General features: G+C 37.1%; 1 protein-coding gene across 1 annotated transcript in view; it reads right to left on the bottom strand.

Annotated features, from left to right (window-relative positions):
* The window catches only part of LOC149302761 (protein kinase C-binding protein NELL2), a 150340-nt gene that overhangs the window by 21870 nt on the left and 104117 nt on the right, over positions 1–24353 (bottom strand). The window contains exons 12-15 of the mRNA XM_089481970.1: positions 22037–22165; positions 13463–13588; positions 8487–8609; positions 7984–8079 (exon numbers count right to left, since the gene is read on the bottom strand). Coding sequence (XP_089338096.1) covers positions 7984–8079; positions 8487–8609; positions 13463–13588; positions 22037–22165 — 474 coding nt within the window. The remainder of the gene's footprint in view (positions 1–7983; positions 8080–8486; positions 8610–13462; positions 13589–22036; positions 22166–24353) is intronic.

The following is a 24353-nucleotide window of genomic DNA, read 5'->3' as shown; positions in this document are numbered from 1 at the left end:
TGCACCAAATGAGGTGGACTGATCCACAGCTGCACCTGCAGGTCACTCACTGTTTTAGCATCCTCGTAAAACACAAGTCAACAGTAGTATGAACAGACAGGAGTTTATTCACTTAAGTGGCAGCTGGAAAGAGAGGCTGTGGGAGAGTGGTGGTTTCAAATCCCTTACTTCACCATGCACTATAATGGACAATCTCTGTAAAACTCTCAGCAAAAAGGGGCTGAACTGCCCTGCATAATGCATATTTCAATCAGTAATGTGACTTTCAAGAAATCCCGCTAAATGCTTTATACAGGACTTCCTGAGATATCCGGTCATGACAGTCAGACTGATGCAAGGTTAAGGTTATCATCTATTTTTACTTATATATGTAGGACATCTTCATAAGTGAAAATGTTTTGTAATAACTCACTTTGCAAGGTATTCCAAGCCTCATAAAGTATGTTCTTTGACATAAAATTCAACCCTCCTTATTATTCCTATATGTTTTTCGTTATGTTTATATTCCATGCTGGTATATATATATTTTTTTATTGTAGAAGGAGAGTGGTTACTATTTGCTTCTATCTTTGATCAGACTTTCTTCTACTGTTTTAATCTAGATTTTAGAACATAATACAAATAACTAGGGGTTTTGATTCTGGGTTGTCTTCATGGGCTTTGCATTAGCCTCTTGGAATAATCAGGCATTCAAATACTTTAAAAAAAGGTACATGTCACATGTACATGATAAAAAAAAAAATAGTTCGAAATAGTCGGTTATACTTGTCCGACCTGTATAAATAAACACAAAAAATCCCCCAAGGAATATTACTCACAGAGGAGGGAGCATGACATGCGCATATAGCATCAAGGGTTAAACATAAAGTTAAAAAAAACAACTTACAGGTGAAGAACTTAAGGATACATATTTATTCTTGTAAAACAAACAAATACATAAAATGCAATGCTCACAAAGTGGAGCGGTGAGCAGACTTTTCAGAGCCTCACAAACACAACCAAAAAAAGTAGTAGTATAGAAGTCCCTTCAGATTTCTCAAAAGCTGCTGGTAACCCTCTGTAGGCTGTGCTGTTACTCCTCTTCCTCGATACATAATCAATGTAATCACCAACACGTTTCGCCTGCCAATCGGGCTTCTACAAAGCGCTGACATGCATTGTATCCATTCTCTCTCTCTCTCCCATGATATTCCTTATATAATGATTATATCATTATATTATGTAAAGTATACGCACCAGAATAAAACAACCTTTGAAACTGCAGGTGAAATCTCCTTATTATGAAAAGAAGACTGACTGTAAGAAGGCGCATGCTTTTGGACCGTCTCTTCTGGGGGTCTGATGCAGGCTGCCATTATTATTTGGATTCCAATTTTTATATTTGTAGATCAGGAATCCGAGCAGGCAGCAGCAAAGGCAAAATGACACAAGGTTCACTGATGCTAAAACAGCAATCCATTTCACATCCAGTTCATTTTGGCCGTTCTTTGGAGGCGTGCTTGGTACCGTCTTCAACTTGCCTTAATCATCATGCCAATTAGCAGGCAGCGGAGCAGGACAGACTCCTGCAACCAGCAGAAAAAAGAACAAAACTACCAGCTTCATCTTCCTTCTTCTATCAATCCAGTAAAGTGGTGGCCTGAGCCTTTGTCCTGCACACATACACCCAGCTTGCGTTTATTGCATCACAGAACTATGAGGTAACAACTGCTGTTAAAGCTGTACTCTTTGCAACTTAGCAGACATGCACAAAATATACTGTTTACTTTTTATAATATAATTCAGTGTTTGTTTTGTAACTACTTTTTTGAATGCATTCATCAGTATATTATTACAGCAGATTCAAAGAGATAGTGATTAACTGTCATACATGGAAGAAGCCATATAAAAGTAATGATGCAACCGCAACATGGTGGAAATATAGTGAAGGCCCCGGTTAATGATATTACTTATCCCAGAGGGCACCTCCAGCTAAGTGGATCAGCATCCTCTAGATTGTAAGCTCGTTTGTGCAGGGCCCTCCTCACCTGTTGTCTCTGTCAGTCAAATTGTTATGTTACATACTACTTGTTATGTCCTGTCCACCCATTGTACAGCGCTACGGAATTTGATGGCACTATATAAATCAATAAATAACAATAATAATAAAGACTTTTAATAATAATGTGACATTTTATACACATTCCACAGAGAAAACAATTGAAATTACAAGTCATCTAGTGCTGTCCTATATACTTTTGCCTCAGCAAATGCATGAAAAAGGAGCACAGAAAACATGTAGTCATTGTGCAAATCCATGCCTTGTCATGGTTTTTGTAAACATTAATGGACAACAACTTTCAAGTACAGATTTAATCTCAATTCTGCCATGAAACATTTAACTTTGGTGATCTGCTTGGTATTCCACAACAGAACATTAAATAAATGATAAGTGATAGACCCTAACATGAATGGAAGATGTCACCTACAAATGCCAAATGAAGCTCATTCGTTTAATAATTCATTGCGCATATCTTTTGAGATTTGACTTGGGCATAAGCTAGATCTTCAAACTGTAAGAAACTCTACATCAAAAAATTACATTCGTACTGCTCTTGTGATACCTTCAAAATAATATGAATGCAATTTAGACCAAAAAATCCTGTGTATCCACTGTTTGTAAATGCGTGATTGGATCACATATTTTACTTGTGATTAAATTTCAATATTGTGTTCATTTTCCCTTTATGAAAAGTGCAGGAACTGTATATTTCTTTTATTTAATTTGATTTACAAAAATACCTATTAACATATTAACAGGTTCACAACATGCATTCGGAAATTGTGAGTAGCTGTTGACTGGATCAGCAAAATCTAATCAAGTTGCTGTCCCAAAGTTCTCTTTCCTCCTCTTCAACCACCTTTACAAAGGCTTTCTGAACCAGTCAACAAGTGACAGCTGGGCAGAGATGAGATAACGGGTACGAGCAGTGGCGTCGCTACAGGGGGGCAAGGGGGGGCAATTGCCCCCCCTAGGATATTCCTTCCCCCCCTGTTGCCCCCCAACCGAATTTGGAGCCACCCAGGACAGTCCCGCAATGGGACTTTAAACCCTTGACTGCTAACGACGGCATGGTGCCGTCGCTAGCAGTCCCAGTCAGGTGCTAACGACGGCACCATGCCGTCACTAGCACTACCCTACCTTGATGGAGGTCTGTGGACCTCCATCACCACCTACCCCGGCGATCTGCCCCTCAAACTGAAGGGCATCACCGGGGCCACCTGATCCGGCCGGTGACGTCTCGCGCAATGACGCGATGACGTCACCGCGCAACTTTATTAACAACTGACAATTGTCAGTTAAAGAGGTATGGGGGCATGCTGCTTAGATGCCTGTATCCATATAGCTTGTAAAACAATAATAAATAAGAATAAAAAATACTAAGTTAAAAAAATAAAAATGTAAAAAAAAATGATTTAGGGGTCTCTAAAGGCAGATAAAAAAAGATCAAAATTGCCTAGAGACCCCCAAATTAAATTATTTAAACATAAAGTAGTTTAACTTTAAAAAAAAAAAAAGTTTAAGTATTCTAGCTAAATGATCACTGTGGTAGCCAATGTTACCACAGCGATCATATAGCTATAAAAAGTCACATTCCCTTTTTAAAAATGGCCGATACTAATTTTTAATCCTATGATCCCTTTGATCATGGGGTTAAATTTAGCCAACGGTTGAGGGAAGCAAATTTTTGAAATCCTGATGAACTGCAAATATTATTAAAATCAGCCATTTAGCCTGTGTGGTACGTGAGTAACCAACTCATCCCTGCAGCACCTTGCATTTTTACTGCAAGACTTATTTTTGCTGTAAAAGTGATTTTACCATCATTTACCATCATTTCTTTGGGATTGTAAGGGGAAAGAATGGTGTGTGCTTCTGTGAGTGAATGTATGGAAAGTGTGGTGTGTGCTTCTGCGAGTGAATGGAGATATGAAAGGTGTGTGAATGATCAGTAATTAGGGTTGAAGCCTTGACGTGGCATTACTGCTCACATAGGAAGTTAAATTATGGCACAAAAAGTACACATTTGCAAGAACTACACCCCTTGGCGCATCAAATGAGGGAGAGCATTGTCTGAATGAGGGAGAGCATGAGTTAATATGTGGATGAATTGTCTGAATGAGGGAGAGCATGAGTTAATATGTGGATGAATTGTCTGAATGAGGGAGAGCATGAGTTAATGTGTTTGTGTGTATCATAGATGTATAATTGTGGAAGGGCAAAGATGGCACTAGCAGGATGTTTGAGCCTTGGGGACCAAGATGGCACAGGCAGGGTGTATATGGGACGAAGATGGCAAATCTTATGTGTGTTATCTGGGTGCTGGCCAGGTTCTATGTGGGCAGTGTGGACGCCAGGGCTTGCTTTGGGGTGTGCAACCTGTGATCTATGCCTGTAATTTAGGGGGTTTTAAATATACTTTTAATGCTGTGTTTTTATGTGAATTCCAATTGATCTACACCTGCAAAGCTGGGTTTCTGTGTTATTCTGTAGATCCATATCTGCTATGCTATGTTTCCATACATTATTTATGTATACCTGCAAATACAGGGTTTGTATGTCTTGTTCAGTTGATTAATACCTGCAATGCTGCTTCCATGTATTTATTTGATCTATACCTGCGATGCTACATTTCATATATTATTATTGTATACCTGCAAATACAGGATTTGTATGTCTGATTCTGTTGATTTGATATATACCTTCAGTGCTGAGATCACAAGTGAATTTCAATTGATCTATACATGCAAAGCTGGGTTTGTGTGTTAATGTGTTGATCTATACCTGCTATCGGCAGCAGGGTCAAATATTTATGTATATATTTATATATATAGTCAGCAGGGACTAATATTAATATATATATCGGCAACTGGGGCTAATATTAATATATATGGGCAGCAGGGGCTAATATATATATATATATGTTTTTTCAGTAGTATGATTAAATGGTGGAAATTATTAATGCCCCCCCAGTTTGACTGTGGTATCTTGTGTGCCCCCCCCCATATATTGTTTCTAGAGTCGCCACTGGGTACGAGTAATCATACAGATCTTGCAAAATCAAAGTAAAGATATATTTCCCCATGGTTTTTACATTTAAATGTTAATGCCGCAAACTTCCCTTCCGAAAAAATTACTGCAGTTTTTCTGAAGTAATACTGCAGTTTTTTGGACATGAAAAAACTGCAATACTGCACATTTACTGCAGTATTACTTCACATTTACTGCAGTTTTACTGCATTTGTACTTCACTGTACTGCAGTTTTACTGCAGTTATTTTTGTACGGAAGTACAAATGCAATGAAGCTGCAGTACATTGAAGTACAACTGTAGGTTTGCAGTATAAAAAAAAAGTGCAGTAAATGTGCAGTAATACTGCAGTACAGTGAAGTACAAATGCAGTAAAACTGCAGTAAATGTGCAGTAACACTGCAGTACAATGAAGTACAAATGCAGTAAAACTGCAGTAAATGTGCAGTATTGCAGTTTTTTCATGTCCAAAAAACTGCAGTATTACTTCAGAAAAACTGCAGTCCTTTTTAAAAAAAAAACAATATATGAACATATAATATGGGTTAAAAAAATCTTGATTTCCATGTGATTTTTATTAGTGCTCTGAGTTAAAATTTTTGTTGAATTTTTGCTTATTTTGTATTCTTTATTTACATGAATTATGTATTCTACATACAATTATTTCAACCTCCACTCTTATTTAAATAATTTTTGACACTAAAACTATCATTTAGTGATATTTTATTAGACATTGTAACTTGGTAGAAAATAAAAAATATTTATAGTTCCATTTTTTCTATTACCTGATCTTGTGCTAATATACACTATGTACCTAACAATAAATGGTGATAATATTGCTATTTTTCAAATTAATTTTAAGCTGTTGTTATTGTGAACATTTTAACACATGAGCATTTATTTTTCCTCAAAGCAATACTTGGGGCATAAATATTTAAATGTCGTTTATGGCATCTGTCTAGTTTAGTGCAAATTACTTTTTGTGATAAATTCAGAGCCATGCCGGAAGCATAAGTTAACCTTGTAACAAATGAGTAGGCCACACAAATATTGATGGCCAGTCAAAACTACCGCTGAATGAATGCCTTGTGGTTCACTTTACAAAGACTTATACAGTACTGTGCGAAAGTTTTAGGCAGGTGAGAAACATGCTTTAAAGTAAGAATGCTTTCAAACATAGACATGTTAATAGTTTTTTTTTATAATAAACTTTGCAGAAAATAAGAAAATCCTTTATTTTGTATGTGTGTAAAATGAAATAAGTTACTTTTTGTCTATCTATTCAATTACACCTGGAAACTGTTCTATTATGTACTGAACACATCAATTTAAAGATCAAAAACTACATTGTTGCAAGTTGCTTAGCAGGCTATAGGCTTGGTTCAATGACTCTTGTAAAATCTAGACTTTTGCAAGAAAGAAGACTGCATCTTAAAACCATACTCACAAGTAAGCTGTTCAACTCAGAGGGCACAATTCAAAGTTACATTTTAAAAAAATCTATCCAAAGCACAGCTCAGAATACTCTATGGCCACTAGCCAACTACTACTTGCCAATCTGAGGTTGGTCAGGGGAATCCTACAGAGACCCCTCAGTTTGGTGTATGCAGCTCTGTCATAGAGCTGCCACATACACACAGACATGCTGACTGACAGCACACAGTGCGATCGATCATTTACTGTGGCAAAAGACTCTACAAATCCATATCAAAGGGATTCCCTGAAAGGAAATGCCTGAACCTCTGTTTGGGGTATTTAAAACATTGAACGTCACAGAGCTCAGTTAGAGCACTGTTACATTGAAATACAATAATACAGTATATTCAATACATACAATATAGGGAGGTTCTATATAATAAAACAATTACATTTGTATGTCAAAAATTAGGAAGGAAGTGAAAATATTTGGCTAATTCAGTGGCACATAATTTAACATTGTGGTTTTAATGCCTGCAGGAAGATCCAAGATATTGTCACAAGTTTTCATATTACTAAATAAACTATGTAATAAGTATGTTTAGATGTTATCATGCTATGTTTTATTGGAAGGGGCTATTCATGATCACACACACATTTATTAGAAACACCAACAAAATTAAAATATATATATAAAAGATCACAGAATATACTTTCAACTTATTGTGTTGTTTTTTCATGCACATTTGAAACTACAGCTTCTGCACATTTTCATTATTTTTTTTTTAGTAAGGTTACTCTGTTATAGTCAGAGTATGCATCATTTGCAGTTTTCCAGTTAATCGGTACAAAAGGTCATAAATGCATATCCATGGTACACAGCAGGGTAACCATCTAAGTGCTCCTATAGGTCTCTATAGCACAGTCCTATAAACAATTACACAATTTCAGATTTTGTAATCTGCTGGCGCTTCTTACACCCCATGAGAATAGCATTCTGCATCTGTCAATTAAAGGGAACACTGGTTCCAGATGCCAAATTCACTAGAAAACCTTTATTAGTTTCCCTGCTTATGAATAACCATTCAATAAAAACGCATCTACTTGATTTACCACACTTTAAATGCATCAAGGTTGGAAACCTTTCACATACACAGTTTCACATACAGTATTCCAACTACATGTAGAAAAATTAAAAAAAAAAAAAAAAATTGAGTCAAACTGGATACACTATAAAATGACCTACTCATAAATAAATTAATAGTAGCATTTCCAACCTAACAATTCACAGAATATGAAAATATTTGGCAATGTGTAAGTGAATGCACTACATAATATGTTGCCAATTTATAAATCCAATAATAATTCAGAAATGTAATTGTAGCAAAAACAATGTTTCTTGTAGTGAAATAACAGGAAACTACATCTCATTAGCTCAAGTAATGAAGCATTTGCGAATCTGACCCGCGGAATGTAATGAAAACTCGCCATCTTACCTGTTTCACAGCTGGGCCCGGTGAAGCCTTGGGGACACGCACACATATTTGGAGCAATGCAGGTACCTCCGTTCTTACAGCCGTCTTTGCAAAAAGCTTAAGAAAACAAAGTCATCAACTATGTCAATTTCCTAGAAATAATTTATCCAACTCTTAGCAAAAGATAAATGTTCCAATACATACTGATCTGTTGGTGTTTAATCCACAAATGTAGTTTTTTTTTTTAAAGTTTATCTAGTTATACATATAGAGAACAGTATTGTACAATGTATTGTATTAATCATACTAACTCTTACGCAGTGTTTTATTAGGCCTATTTACACTATAGAGAAGTGTGCATAGCCGGCACAGCCTTCATAGCACGATGTTCCCAGATACCTTAATATTTGGAGCATTGGGATATGACATCATATCCAGATGCTCAGTAGAAAGGGAATGGATGGGGGTTCTGCCCTGGGTCCGACCTAGGACAGCGCAAATGAGAAATATGTTGTTGCTCTTACCTTTACACACGGTGCCATTTCCTATGTATCCAGGCTGACAAACACAATTGTGTCCTCCCACTGTGTTAAAACACAATGCATTTTCATCACAGTTATGCTGGTTTGTTTCACATTCATTGTGCTCTAAAAAAAAAAAAAAAAAAAAGAAAGAAAGAAATCAAGGTGGCTTATCACGCAAAATAACTTAAATCTTCTGCTTTGCCAATAAAGTTTGTACTGTTTATATTTTAATTTGTATCTAATTCTGCCTGTAAAGGCTCATTTGTAACAAAATTGCAAAATAATTCACGTGAGGTGAAAATAAATAACATTTTGAAAACGTACGTGTTTTACAGGTAGAACGCTGTGCACTCATACTCAGAATTGTTATCCATCTCCACATTAGACAGATGTATATTTGTGACTCAAGAGTTTTTATGTCATTGGTGATATTGTTAATTTCTTCATCAGCAAGCCCCTTGTGCTGTGTTCAAATCCCAGACCTTGACAATTAACAGTGTGTGACAGATGGTTTCCCCAAGATCCTCAAATCCATTGGTCTCTAACATGGTAAATGACACCAATTACCATCTGTAATTACTAGAGCTGACAATAAATTCTCTCTAGTGATCACAAGTAGAGGAGGCTGGCAGTCTTCTCATCAGTCTAGAAGCTTTCTCAGTGACAAAGAATGGCAGGTGCAAAGACCTTTTCGAAAAATTGATAGCATAAACTTAGCGGTTTTTTGTTTATTATTATTTTTATATTATACGGATTGTATGTCTGTGTCCCTTTATTTTTGCTTAACCAAATCTGCTCCTAATAAATAACTTTTATAGTTATGGCCAAAGCAAAATTTGATGGATACTTGGATAATCAATTTGTGTTTGCTAGTGAGGAATATTGGGGGTCCGTCCGAATCGGGACAGTTGGGAGGTATAGGATTGTTATTCTAGATCTCTGGTGGATCATGAGATGGTGGTATACAGCAAAAAACCCTTTACACGGTGACTGTTTTGCAGATAAAGTTAAAAATCCTTGATACAACTTTGTTGTTTATTTTACAATCCCTACTTATGGTATGAGTATGCCTTTGAGACTGGGGATCCATTGTCTTGTGTATGTATGTGGGGGAGTAGTATGTTAGCTATTGTTATGAGAAAGGATTTTAAAAAAAAATCTTTGCTCAAAATGAAAAGTGTTCTTTGAAATATGTATGCATCCTTTCATCTGAAGAGTGTCTTTAGAAATGGAAGGAATATAGAATATACAGTATACGTATCAAAGTAAGAAGTTGTTAATAAATATTCAGCTAAAAGTCATTTGGCATTTGATAACGGCTTGGTGAGAAATATTGCAGTGAAAGTAAAACAGCATTTTTGTTTTGGTTCGAATTGATGTTAATCTCAGATATTTTCTGCAATCTTAAGGTGTGGTTCCACGGGTGCACTGTAAAGTGAATAAAGCATTAGAAAAAAATTTTAATTTATTCTTTCCTCTTTAAGTGCCAGTGATAGATTTATCTTTTTCTTCTAAGCTGGGGCCATAGTTTTTCTCTAGTTATACTTCGATGACAACCTTAAAAATGTTTACACTGTAATTAGATGAACCTAGTTATAGAAAATAAATGTATTTGTCTGCAAATCCCTGGCCCTTTCTGGGGTGCACTAAGGCACCCAAGCATGCTGGTTATCCAAATGTAAAGTAAGTATAAAAGTTTCTGACAATGTTACTTGGACTTTAATATTTTTTTGAAAAACAGTTCATATAATAATACGATTATTATAAAATAGTACACATTGTAACATAAAGTCAAATGCAGTACATAATATATTTTTAAATACTTCCTTAAAGAAAGGAGAGAATTAATAAGGCAAGCAATAAGACAGCACCTACCAATTATAATGTTTCTATAACTTATGAGTAACAGCCTGATTCTAATTAATTTTGCATAAACACTACTCTTTTAAACAAGTGAATATTTTTTTCATGTACTGTTCCTATAAAAACAAAAATCTCATAAAAGAAAACCTCTTCTGTTTGTTTCTGATAAAGCTATCCAAGTTTTCTGATTATTTTGTCATATCATTACACTATAAAGGCACAAAGGGTTTTTAGTGATCAAAGAATCTGCCTTTAAAGTGATCTGTCTTGCTTGTAGATATTTCTAATTGCTTTTCAGTAATTAGCTTCCTATTTATTTTGGACCTGAGTAGATCAAATAAAGAATGCAACTAACTCTTCTAATACAATTATGTCAAAATTGGGGTATGTCTAATACATTTGAGACTTGTATGATTCTCTAAAATTCAACAATATGAGTACACTCCATGGTAGACGTAGAGAAATTCATAATTAGGGTAGAGGAAGCTTACTAAGGAAGCTGATGGAACCAGTAAAATGCTTAGCAAAGATAAAAGTTCTGGATTTATAGTCGGAAAAAGATAGCTGACTACTATCTAATTATCTTGTTCCCCATATCCAAAGTGAAAGTGAGCATTTCCTCACCAAACCAAGGATCCAGTAGAAATAACAACAAACACATGGGCTTCAGAAACACTACTCTCACCATGTAACAATAGCATATATTTAGTAATCCATTGATGGAAACCATGGGTCAATTAGCAGTTTGCAGGAGGACTGACTGTTTCAGGATTCTCATACCACTATGCAGGCCCGGACTGGGACAAAAAATAGGCCCGGGCATTTAAGCCCGAGCAGCCCATATTTATTTATTTATTTATTGTTAAAGCCCACCCTTCATGTACCATCTTTGCATTTACTCATTCACACAAATCATTAACACATTCATTAATGCAGTCTCACAAATCATTCAAGCAATTCATCCACACATGAATTCATTAATTGTCATACGCATTCACACAATTCATCCACACATTTATTCATTCATTCATTCTCATACGCATTCACACTACACCCTCTCCCCATCTTATCTGCCCCTTTTCACTATGTTCCCCCTTTTCACTATGTACCCCTTTTCACTATGTACCCCCTTCTCACTGCACCCCCCTCCCTCACCCTACTTACCTTGTTGCCGGAGCAAGCAGCAACTGTGGCCGGGCCCGCGGCAGGACCGGACTGACTGGGCCTATGCGGCCTCTACGGCCGCATTAACGCAGGGCATAAGGGGCACCTGCCCCTTAAGCCCGCCGCAACTGCGACCGGGTCCGCCACTCTAAGGGGTCGGCCGTAGCGGCTGCATAGGCCCAGTCAGTCCGGTCCTGACTGGGCCTATTTTAAGGTAGGGTACAAAAAACAAAATACTGTCTGCGCTTCTCACCCTAATAAAGTTGGCAACAAATACATAAACATAATATAAATGAGAGGTTTTGGTTATATGAATTGGCCAAAGCATAATTAAGCTCACCCGCCACATCAAGGCACACTCTCAATAGGGTGAGAACCTACTCTCACCTCCTACATAGTGGGCACACAAAGCAGTTTATACTGCTACCAAAACCAAATTAATGTGTTGGGGGAGGTGCAATTAAACCTCCTCCCATTTAACCTCTCATTTATATTATGTTTATATATTTGTTGCCAACTTTATTAGGGTGAGAAGCGCAGACAGTATTTTGTTTTTTGTATACATTGTACAGCCAACACACTGTATTTGCAGCATGCTCACACTGTTTGGTAGGCCTCATATTATACATTTGTATTATTTGAGCCTGAGACTAGCTTAGCGCACCGACATTTTTTCTTTTCCCTATTTTAAGGTAGGGGCCTGGAGCTGCAGCTCCATCAGCCCCTAAGTCAATCCGGCCCGGCCCACCGGGCAAACAGCCGGTTTGCCCGATGGCCAGTCCGGGCCTGCCACTATGCATTATAAAAGACTAAGTTATCCCTTTTTGCAGGAGAAACTTTGCTTTTCGTAATACAGAATAGATATTTACATTAAAGCATTTAATTCTCTTGAGAACACCTAGTCTTAATAGACCTCCACTTGCTCCGTTACCAAGCATGGTGCTCCCAGGAGGTAAGTACGTCACATGCATGAAGTTGCGTTTGGGCGAACACATCTCCTGTACAGAAAAAAGCTTGGGGGTGGGGGAAGGGGTAAATGCATAAGCAGGATTTTGCAGAATCCCCTTATACATTTTCAAAAGCAACACCACAAAAATGTAAAGGGATCAAGCAGATATCATATGCATTAAAGTGCATATTATGGCTGGGGTGTCTCTTTAATAGAGTAGAATGCATCCTTTCCTCCACCATGCTGCTACAGTCTATCTGTGCTGTTTGAAGATGTTAGCTCTCTTTGAAACCTTTAGGCATGCAATCATGAAATGTATAATGTATGTAGAGACACATAGTTACAAGATTGAAAATATATCAGCCAAACATCTGTTGTAGATTGCTGTTTTGTTTTTGTTGCCCACCAATATATTTGTGCATAGTATGATTCTTTCACATAATGCAGATTGTGTTCACAGAACATAATAAGCACCATTCGTGACATTACCGAGTGCAATGTTAGTATGTGCAGATGTATGTATAGCCAACTCACTAGCAGAGAAAGTAAAATCCTTATATAAAATTATATAAAATTTTAATTGTCCAAATTGTACCATTAGAGAAACCACATAATTAGTGTTATTTGACCTGGGCAAGTTTGGTTTCCCAGCAATAATGGCCTCATTATAGTTTGCAGTGTTTCTAGATCATGTCTATAATGAGAACACAATCTGCAAAGCAATAAATAGATTAATGCTCTTTTTAACATTGATCACTTAGATGCCTGGTAACAGCCTTGAAGTACTACCATAGAGGTGCAGAGTAATCAGTAGGAAGTAGTGCTAGCCGAGAGAAGTTTTTAGAATGGGCAGAGATGGAGAAGTACTCAGGGCAGCTGGCTGCTGTAGAAGCTGGAGTGAATCAAGGGAACCTCAATTTTAGCGTCACCCCACAGCTGCAACATTATTATTTCCATTAAGATAGTAGTATCCCGTGCATTCACCTATTGCTGTACTTACCTGTACAAGAGTAGTCATCGATTTTCAGATATCCCGTTTGGCAAATACACATAAAAGATCCCGGAGTATTCACACACATGGTATTTTCCCTGCAATAATGCCGACCTTCAGCACATTCATCAATATCTGCAGAGGCAAGACATAGGGAAAAGGGAGATCTTAAGTTTTATCCTTTATATTGTATCGCTAAACAATATACTCCAGTAGAAAACTATTCATGATATACCCATACATTAAATGCATTAAATGCATGGACACGATTTCTTATCATGTCTTAGTGTTTTCAATTATTCATAAGATTCTCTTGTATTCTTCCAATATCAGTAACATGTCAATAACATCTTTTATACGGCTGATTTTACATTATGGTGACTGTATCTGGGGAGTTTTCAATTATGTTTAACAAAATTACACTGTATTCTTTCTAAACCAAATAGAAACAAAATAACGTAACTTCTTGCAAAACTGCTTCCACACAAGGGAAGTGATATCATGGACTTAAAAATAAACTCCTTAGCTCCTTGCATGATAGTTCACTAATTACATTAAATTACAATGAAATTATTTTAAGCAGATCTCTTAGAATTACAGATGCTCCAAGTTTTTCAGATGAGAACAACTCGGCCTATCTAGTCTACCCATTTTTCCTGATGTAAGTCCTTAGAACTTAATCGGTCCTTGGTCTTTGTCTTTAATTCAGTATAGCTTAATTCCTATTCCGTGTTTGTTTAAACCCTCTCACTGAATTACATATGATTTTAATAATGGATCTGAGCATAGTTTACTGCAGTGAAAATGCTATAAAGAAAAAATGGATCAGTGGCTACGAGGGATTCACAATAAGTCATACCATGGTAATTCTCATTACCAGATGAGACTACTACTACTACTACTACTTACACAGAAGTGTGCTTGTATCTCAAAACATGATTGCATCTAAATAAGGGATTTGTGAGACGAAGCAAGCTTATGTGACTTTTTATCTTGCTACATGGACACTTTGGATGCTATCTTCTACAACGTTCGCATACCCGGACAGCACTAGACTTGATGTAGATGCCACCATAAAAACAAAAACATGTGAATAATGGTAAACAATAATTATATGCACAGAAGTTGCTTTGTTTGTGCGTTAATTAATGGTTTACCACATTAAAGGTTGACATCCATTTATTGCAATTAGAAGTGTCTTTGTTGAATCCAGAGACTATGATTAAAACGCAGAGTTTGGATGGTATATATGGAGCAGGATTGTCATATAATAAGAAAAGACCTAGCAACCAACTGAAATTCAAATGTGAACTAGAGTCAGTACTCTAGACAGCAAGATGTTATGGCTAAAGAAGATCCAGTACTGTGTACAAGACACAAAATACTGTCATTCCAATATATAATAGTGTTTATCTCTTACGAAATATGTAAGAATAGTCCTGCTGCATGTGCACACAAAGAGCACAATGCGGAGCTGTGTTGAAGTTACCATGATCATAATGGCTGTAATTTTTGTAAAAAGAAAATTAGAAACGTATAGGCTGTTTTCAAAGAAAATTTTATGAGACAATCATATGTGACAGATCTGTAAATAGAGTTATTTTTGAACCATGCAACCTCATTCCATTACTAAGCACATAAAGTGGAACGAATAACATTTTTTTCAGGTTTGTTTGCTGATAGAGTTGACACCCTTGGCTAAAAAAATCCTTTTCTGTTTTATATGTGCATGGAACTATACAATAAAATTGTATTAGACAAGAGTTTTATAAACATAATAATTTAATATTTGAAACATAACATGCGTGGCTTAGTGCGATGCATGAAAAATGCAATCATTGTGAGTGTGGTGTGTATGGTAGTGAGATCTGAATGGCTAGGGGTGTATATGGCTTAGAGTAGTGTCTGCGTGGCTAAGAGTAGTGTGTATGTTACAGTGATTTGTGAGACTAAGAATGGTGTGTATGGTAAAGCGTGCTTTGTGGTGGCCAAGTGAGTGTTTGTGTCTGTCCGAGAGGGGTATGAGATCCCGCTAAGTGACCCGTCCTTCATATTGTCTCTGACTCTCTACATCACAGTGTCAGGGACAGTTCAGACACAGCTGCAAAGTAGGAACTGTCCCTATCACAGCAATTTAGGATGGGGCACAGATCCCCTAAATTAAGGAATGACCTACAAAATTGGAAATATTAGTCACCAGTAATTTAAAATTATCAGAAAAAAAATTCAATCTTTCACCGTATTTCTTTTAAGAAACAATGGCTGCTTACAATGTTGAAGATTCTAGTATGCAATTAGGAACATAAGGGCATAAGCAAACACTGGACCCAACAGACACCTGTCATTCCACAAAATGAAAGCATGGAAAACATCCATTGTTATTGGCCTGGCCACTTTCAGCTTGGCATCCTGAGCAGCTGGTAGATGAGCGACCCTGGTGATCCAAATGCTTTAACACACACACACACACACGTGTAATAATAAACATTATCATAATAAAATCCCCAAATGACGCCTTAGTTTAAACATCAACTTCTAGATGTATTTTATATGCCTATTTTACAACAATGGTCTCTATTTTACATACTGAAATGTGACTTTTGCTTATTTGTTCGCCTCCTGTACACCTTTAGCTCACCCCTCCTGTCACTCTAGGGAGTTAATGCACATAAAAACACTTACGTGGTGTGCGGTTATTTATGTTTATTGCAGCCTGTCAAAAGTCTGGCATTAGCATATTAAGTGGCATAAATGTCTTAGCGCCAAGCTGCTAGGATTGTAAGGTTGATCACTAGTTTAGAAAACATTGCTTAACCCATTCGTGACAAAGGCTGATTTTACTTTTTGTACCCTTCGTGACAATGGCCGTTTTAACATTTCTGTGCTGCTCGTGTTTAGCTGCAATTTTCTTCTTTCCCGTTTACTGAACCCACACACATTAGATATAGTTTTTTTCAGGACAAGAAGGGCTTTCTTTAGATGACATTGTTTTGATTGTATCATATTACCGTATTTGCTCGATTATAAGACGACCCCCCAAAATCTGAATATTAACTTACGAAAAAAAAGGAAAAAGCCTGAATATAAGACGACCCTAAAGGAAAAAAGTTTTACCAGTAAATGTTAATTCATGTAAACTATTTTTTTAAATAAAAGCTATGATTGAGAAAAATATTTTTTTTGTTTTTATTTCCTTGTATTTTCCAACCTGTCCCCCAGTTACGCACATCTGCCCCCAGGGCTTGCCACACCAATATGGCACTGTGGCCCATGATATGCCTTTTAACCCTCTATATGCCACTGTGCCCCATGGTATGCCTTTTGACCCCCTATGTGCCACTCTGCCTCCAGAAATGCCTTATACCCCTATATCCCATTCTGGCATTTAGGGGGTTAAAATGCATATTATGGGGCAGAGTGGCATATAGGGAGGTATAAGGCATTCCAGGAGGCAGAGTGGCATTAAGGGAGTTAAAAGGCATTGTATAGAGCACTCTGCCTCCAGAAATGCCTTATACCCCTATATGCCACTCTGGCATTTAGGGGGTTAAAAGGCATATTATGGGGCAGAGTAGCATATAGGGAGGTATAAGGCATTTCAAATAAGTGCTCTATTGAATGCCCCCTTAACGCCACTCTGCCTCCTGAAATGCCTTATACCTCCCTATATGCCACTCTGCCCCATAATATGCCTTTTAACCCCCTAAGTGCCAGAGTGGCATATAGGGGTATAAGGCATTCCAGAAATGCCCTATGCCCCCATTTAACACACACACGCACACACGCACACACACACACACACTTACTTACCGGTGCTTCCAATTTCCTGCTGTATTGCCGGGGCAGCGGGTTGACGTCTCCTTCCGCTGCAGGAAGCCGGAAGGAGGTGGAGTTGGCAGCGAGGGTTTGTCTGCGTCCATCGCGGATACCTTCCCCGGCTGTCAGAGATCAGAGTTCCCCGCACCGGGGAAGGTATCCGCGACGGACGCAGACAACCCCCACTGCTAACCACACCTCCTTCCGGCTGCAGCGGACGTTGTCTACGCGGATCGCGTAGACATCAACCCGCTGCCCCGGCAATACAGCAGGAAGCACCGGTAAGTGTGTGTGTGTGGGGGGGGGGGACAGGAGGATCCAGGTCCCCTGCAGCGGTGCGGGGGATCTGGATCTTAGTCTCATAATCAGACCTCTATTTGAGGTCTGATTAGAAGACGACCCCGATTAGAAGACGAGGGGTATTTTTCAGAGCATTTGCTCTGAAAAAAAACCTCGTCTTATAATCGAGCAAATACGGTATTTACTATTAAAAAAAGTATAAAATATGGTGAAAAATTTAGAAAAAAATGACTGTTTCTAACTTTTAGTCGAAAAATCTTTTACTCATCTTTAAAAGGTAATGATAAAACCTGCTAAATAGATTCTACTATTTGTCCTGAGTTTAGAAATACCCAATGTTTTTATGTTTTTTTGCTTTTTTCTACACATTATGGGGCAATAAGTACAGGTAGAGTTTTGCTATTTCAAAGCCATTTTTCCAAATCTGGTAATTCTTCCCCCCATGTGCCATTTCGGGTATGTTTGAAGCCGGCCAATGCAATTTACCCCATCAAGTCATATATTTTTGAAAACTAGACAGCCCAGGGTATTCCAAATGCTAGTATTTTAACCCTTTCCAAGCACTTATTCTACCATCAGCCTTTGTCAAACTTTATGGTAGTAATTTTTTTTGCATTTGTTTTTTCACACACTTTTTACTTTAGGTATGAATAAACAGGTTCTGGTATATGTCACTATCATAAAACACCCCAATATGTGTTTAGCAATATCTCCCGAGTACAGCGATACCTCACATGAATGATTTTGGGGGCAAAAGGGCCACATTTGGGGCATGCGCATTTTTCAACGTTGAACTTTGGCATTTGGGGATCCAATGCCCTATTTGGTACATCTTTGAGCCAGGCCATTTCAGTGTGCCCAACAAAACCATATATTTTTGAAAACTAGACACCATAGGGTATTTTAAATGCTGGTATTTTAACTCTTTGCATGCACACATTTTACCACCAGAATTTTTTCAAAGTTTGCAGTAGTATTCTTTTGTGTGTATTTTTCCCCCACACACCTGTTATGGATGAATTTACAGCTCCTGGTATATGCTGCTGTCACACCTGAGTACAGTGATACCCCACATGCATGGGTTTGTCATTTTTGGGGTGAACTAAAAGACCACATTTGGTACGTATGCATTTTTCTAATTGGAAATTAGATGTGTGGCCATCCTTCCCCCCGTGTTAATTGGGACATTGTTGAATCCGGCCAATTCAAAGTAGACACCCCATGGGCATTTAATATGCCAGTATTTTAACTCTTTCCATGCGAGAATTGTTTTAGGCTAATGTGCTAAATTTAGGACTTGCTCACAAAAATATATATTTTTTTTGCCTTTTTTAAATCATTTTTAACATTTTTTTTCAACTTGAAGGTTCCCCTGATAGTGACATCAGAGGGAAATAAATTTTACATTTTACTGTTTTTTTTACTATTTTTTTCTAATTATTATTAATTTTATTTTATTTTTTAATTTATTTTTACTAATCACACTGTGATTAGAAAGCTGGGCTCCATTGACTTGCATGGTTGAATGCAGTACCTGTATTCAACCTGCAAGTGGAGCCAGAGTTCTCCAGAGGGTCTGGAGACCTTCTAGCGAACTTTTGCATCTTTATTGTTTTTTTTCCCGGGCCGCCGCAATCCTGCGGATGGTGAAGACTGCGTGCAGCTGCGGTCCATCCTAGGGTAAGTGTTTGGTGTCGCTGGATGCCTCCTGATCGAGGCATTCCAGCGACACCATTTAAGTTTAGGAGGTGATCGTTGATCGCCTCCTAAACGCTTTTAAAATGGGCGTCAGCCGCCATACATTGTATGGCGGATGTTGACACCCCGGGGAGGGGCCAGACATGGCCCCTGGTGCAGATCGTGGCGTTGCTGAATGCCTCGAGGTCGAGGCATTACAGCAATGCTGTTTGGGTGAAAAAAATCGATCACGGATCGATTTTTTTCACCTGTTTTAACAAATGACGGTCCTGGCACATCATTTGTCGTTAACGACTTGTTTTTCCGTGACGTGCCCGGACCGGCAATTGTCATCAAGGGGTTAAACAACTGTACTTATAAAAATTGTCAACAAAATAATTATGGTTACAAAGCACTGCAAATGATATTGCTTAATGTCAAAGCCAATGTTTTCTAGATCTGTTACACACTGATAAATATGTAAATAAAAATGAAGAAAAAATATTGTTATTTTTATATATATGTAATAGTTTTATCTTGTTTCAAATGAATTGTCCCCTCCTCTATCATTCTCTAACTTCTAGGCAGTTGCTATATAGGACAAATTTTTATAGAGCAATTTAAATTGTAAGATCAATTGAGTCATTGCTTTTACAGAAATTCCAAGCATCACGCATGCTATGTAGCTAATGGCTCCAATTTATTACCCTGATAAATGCATTCATAATTAAAACTAAAACAGGTACAAGTACAAACATCTACAAAGTGTTTGCAATAAATTTTTTGGGAAATTAACATTGCCAAACTTTGATGAATTGCTATTAAACTTATATCTGTTATTTTTCTTTTCCTCTTATTTGTACATATTCAATTCAGTCTGTAACTATATGAACAGAAAACTGAAATTTTAATTAGGACATAAAACCCACTGCTGTATATCCTTCATTATCTAACTAAATAGGATTACACCATGCAGTAGATATAAAACAACAATGTAGTAATGCATGTTTGTAAGGCTAATGTCTGATATTTATACTTATCTTTAACTTTAGATATTATTATAAATTTTATATATATATATATTTATATATAAATATAATATATGGAAAACAATGGCTGATCAAAAAATATCACACTAGATGACTGCAATTTATGTATAGGAAAATGAAATTCAATTAAGTTCAAACTACTGCCCCTGTGCATACCTCTGCATGCACTAAATACTCTCCTAACTGTGCTCTTCATTCTTTCCACCATTTGTGTCTCACTTCTATCATTATAATCTTTTCCCACTCACATATCTAGGATTTTTAGTCATCAGTTCCTTATCCTCGGTGACTCAGAAACGAAGTATTTTAGTAAGCAAAATCAATATGTACAAATAATAACATATTATAAAACCAAATGAAAAAGTGATTAACAAATACTATTTTTTGATCGCACTGTCCTTTTGAATATAATAGAACATTAGTGGAATTGTTGTATTTTTTTCATTCACTTTGCAACTAGTCAAAAAATCTAGTAAAAAAATGCCCGAATTACCAGAAACACAGACATTATCAATTATTAATAGGAAAACATTGCCTTGTCACATCACTTGTATCGGCAGCTAGACAGGGTATGTGTCTTGTAGCACCAGCTTTCAGCCCTGTTTGCATATCCTTTAAGTATTTTTTAGGTATTAATGTTCTCCTACATTAATAATGCTTCCCTTTCAATGTGTGCTTTTAAAGATACAATGGGGAAGAGTTGACTCATTTCAAGGTTTAAATTGTTTTTACTAATTTTAATCTCATATACTTGCTTTCAAATGTTATCGGAATTTGTTTTGATGTGCATGTTTGGAACATATTCTGAATGGCATTCTCATCTTTGAAAGCCATCAATCTATAATAATGTGGATATAATTTTTCACTTCCGTGTTTAGTAACAGAAATACTGGCACCTGCATCTGCCCTATCAAGCTGGCTACACACTTGTAATTACATTGTGTTACATTACCAAAAGAAAGCTTTAGAGTGAACTTATAAAAGCCAAGGTAGCACCTGGAAAAAAATAAGCATTTTGGTCATTCCACCGTTACTGAAATATATCTTGCGGATACCCTTTGCTTATGTCAAGTTACTGATGGCTTATGGGGCTTTATTAGGTCCTCAGTAAGCAACCATTAGGACCAAGTAGGACTGGAGACACAGGGTTTGCCAAAAATAAAGGTCGTGTAAGATATGGAAATCGTTCTGTAGAGCTTTGGCATCCTATCCAGCTAAGGAAGAAGCAAAGCAGTTATGGCGGTAGTGCTTTATGTGAAGTGTGAACAGATCATTTGATATATACATTGTAACTTCTAGTCAACTAACACATTCACCTAACCATGTACACAGAATGGCGTTCTAAGTTGACACTCATCAGGTGTGTATTTTTTTTATTTTTTTTTTAATGTGGAGCTCATTCATTTTTTTGACCAAAAACAATATCACTTTGGCAAAGCCTACAACTTGGAAAAGTACAAACAATGTAAAATAATGGATACGTTCCAATATCCACAGACCATTGACCTGGGAAGAGGCTGTTAAACATAGGTAAACAAAGATTATATATTCATTATAAAATAAGTTAAAAATGTTTGATGAGTAAGTGTGATAACCAATAGATTCAACTAGGATAATTTAAACACAATTGATAAGCTACTTGTTCAATATTCTCAATTATTTTTTTTTTTTAAATATATGCTATTTATATCTTAAACCATAAAAAAGACATAAAAAAGAAGTAAGTTAGGGTTAAGTTCACCTTCACAATAAGCGTTATCATCTCTAAGAGCTCGGAATCCATCTCGGCAGACACAAACGGCTTTATCATCTAAGTTTTTACAGACTGAATATTCCACACAGTTGTGCCCTTCTGAACAGAAGTCATGCCCTAGTTAGATTAAAAAAAAAAAAAGGAATAAATTAAATTGATTAAAAATGAATAGGTAAAATGTATTTATTTTTAAACAAATGTTGCACTACTGCTTGATTAGTTATTCGTTTTAAGACGTAAATCAAAGAAAGATTTAATATTCTTGGAATGTAGAAAGAAATTATGAACGGGAAATATTTTTCTTTACCCCGACACAAGTGTCTATGACAAGGCAAGTGATGCCTATTTATACTTACTGAAATCACAGATTTATTTAAGCGATTGGCTCCTCTACACCTGAATGGAGTTCCACCAAGTCAGACTTTAAACTACACATCTTCTGGTCTAGGCGAAAGGATGGCTGTCTCAGAAGGATGTGGAAAGTAGTAGAACAGTGCTATAGTGCCTTTGCATGCACGTTGGCCAGTTACAAACATGTTCTTTCTTCTTCCGAACTAACCAATTCAGTAAGCAGCGCTCCATGGAGCCTGATATCCCAACGGGTCAGAGGCGCAGCAACCCACCACCCTGATCTGTCTGCGTAAGCCAGAACACAGCACCTGCTGAAATGTCCACTACAAAAGCATCATGCTTTACCTCATAATTTAGGGAAATACGTAAGAGGTTAATCAACAGGAAAGAAGAACATTTCAAAGAAAGAAGAATGGTAGGAGGTTTAGACTATTAGAGACTTAAGAAAATATTAATTCACAATTAGCTGCGGCGCTAACATAGGTGGTAACATGGAAGTGGCATACCTTACTAGTTCAGTGCCAGAGCCAGAAAACTGAGATGTTAGTGGGTTAGTAGAATAATTTTCCACTAACAGAGTGTGTGCATAAGGCAAAGGCAAGGCCAAGACCCAAGTAAGGTTTGTGGCCTTACAGAAAGTACATTATATTACACTTATATATATAGCCCAAGCAGATTTCCAGCACTGTCACAATAACAGGCAGTTAAATTAATTTAACATAACACACATTGTGAAACAGTAGGAGAAACATGTTTGGATAGGGATGAGTTGATTTTTTGTAGAGGTTGTTGATCATTCAGATGACTTGCTTAGAATGCTGGCTATGTGCTAGAAAGAAAGGTTTTACGCTTCTTTAAAGAGATTTTGAAATTCATGTATAAGGGAGAAAGTCTGACACAAAGTACTATTGAATAAGGGAGTGGAAAGGGTAATGAAGGTAGAAGAGAGACACAATTCATGGCAGGAACTAAGAGGGGTGCAGAGTTGTTAAGGGCTCTGTAGTTCAGAAGCTTGAATTTGATTATAGGCGGAACGGTGGGCCCATGGAGTGATTGGCACAATAGAGCAGGAGATGAGGAATGGTGGCAACAGTAATAGATATGTCAGGAATTGTGGACAGAGGATATGGTGGTATAACCATACACTCAGTCTTTGACATGTTGAGCATCAGGTAATGGGACACCATCTAAGATGCAGTTCCAGAAAGACAGTTAGTGACGCGCGTTAGAAGTGAGGGTGAGAGGTCCGGAGAGAAAATTGACTCAACAACTGAGCCCCGAGGAACACCAATAGATAGCAGTAGGGAAGAGGAACAAGTTCATGTGAAGGAGACACTAAAGATACCGTAAGAAAGGTATGATTTGGGTTTGCAGAAGTAGACTGTGGAGAGGTCCAAGAGTGTAAGTAGTGAGAAATTACTTTTTTGTTTTAGCGGCAAGGACATTGTTAGTAATTTTAGTTAATGCCTTCTTGGTGGAATGCTGTGGAAGGAACCCGGTTTGTAGAGGGTCAAGCAGAGAGTTTGTGAAAACAAAATGAGTTTGTTGATTATTAGTTATTTCGCAGTTTGGATGCCAAAGCGAGAAGGGAAACTGGACAGCAGTTTGATGGTGATGTGGGATCAAGGGAAGGTTTCATTAGGATGGGAGAAAAGTAGTAAAATTGGCTAACTAAATAGGCTAAATATTTCCTGTGAAAAAATGAGATTACATGGAATAAATATTTCAGTTAGCCACATTGTTCAAACACCCATTTTAATGGTCTTATGGTTATGTTTAAATATGTGTGTATGATCAGTTCACCATGACAGTTTATTGTCGATATTGTTTATACTGAAATATAGTTATCAATTTTATTGTCATTACATAAACAATGTCCCATCAGGCACAAATAAAGCCACTGATAGTATGAACCATTAGTTTGCTCAAAGCTAGCTTGCAATTTCTTGATGAA

This window comes from Sceloporus occidentalis, unplaced genomic scaffold (assembly GCF_023333645.1).
Source record: "Sceloporus occidentalis isolate IW3139 unplaced genomic scaffold, rSceOcc1.0.p SCAF_17, whole genome shotgun sequence".
Taxonomy (NCBI): Eukaryota; Metazoa; Chordata; class Lepidosauria; order Squamata; family Phrynosomatidae; genus Sceloporus; species Sceloporus occidentalis.
Note: the sequence above shows the minus strand (reverse complement) of the source record. Positions and strands in the feature narration are given on the sequence as shown.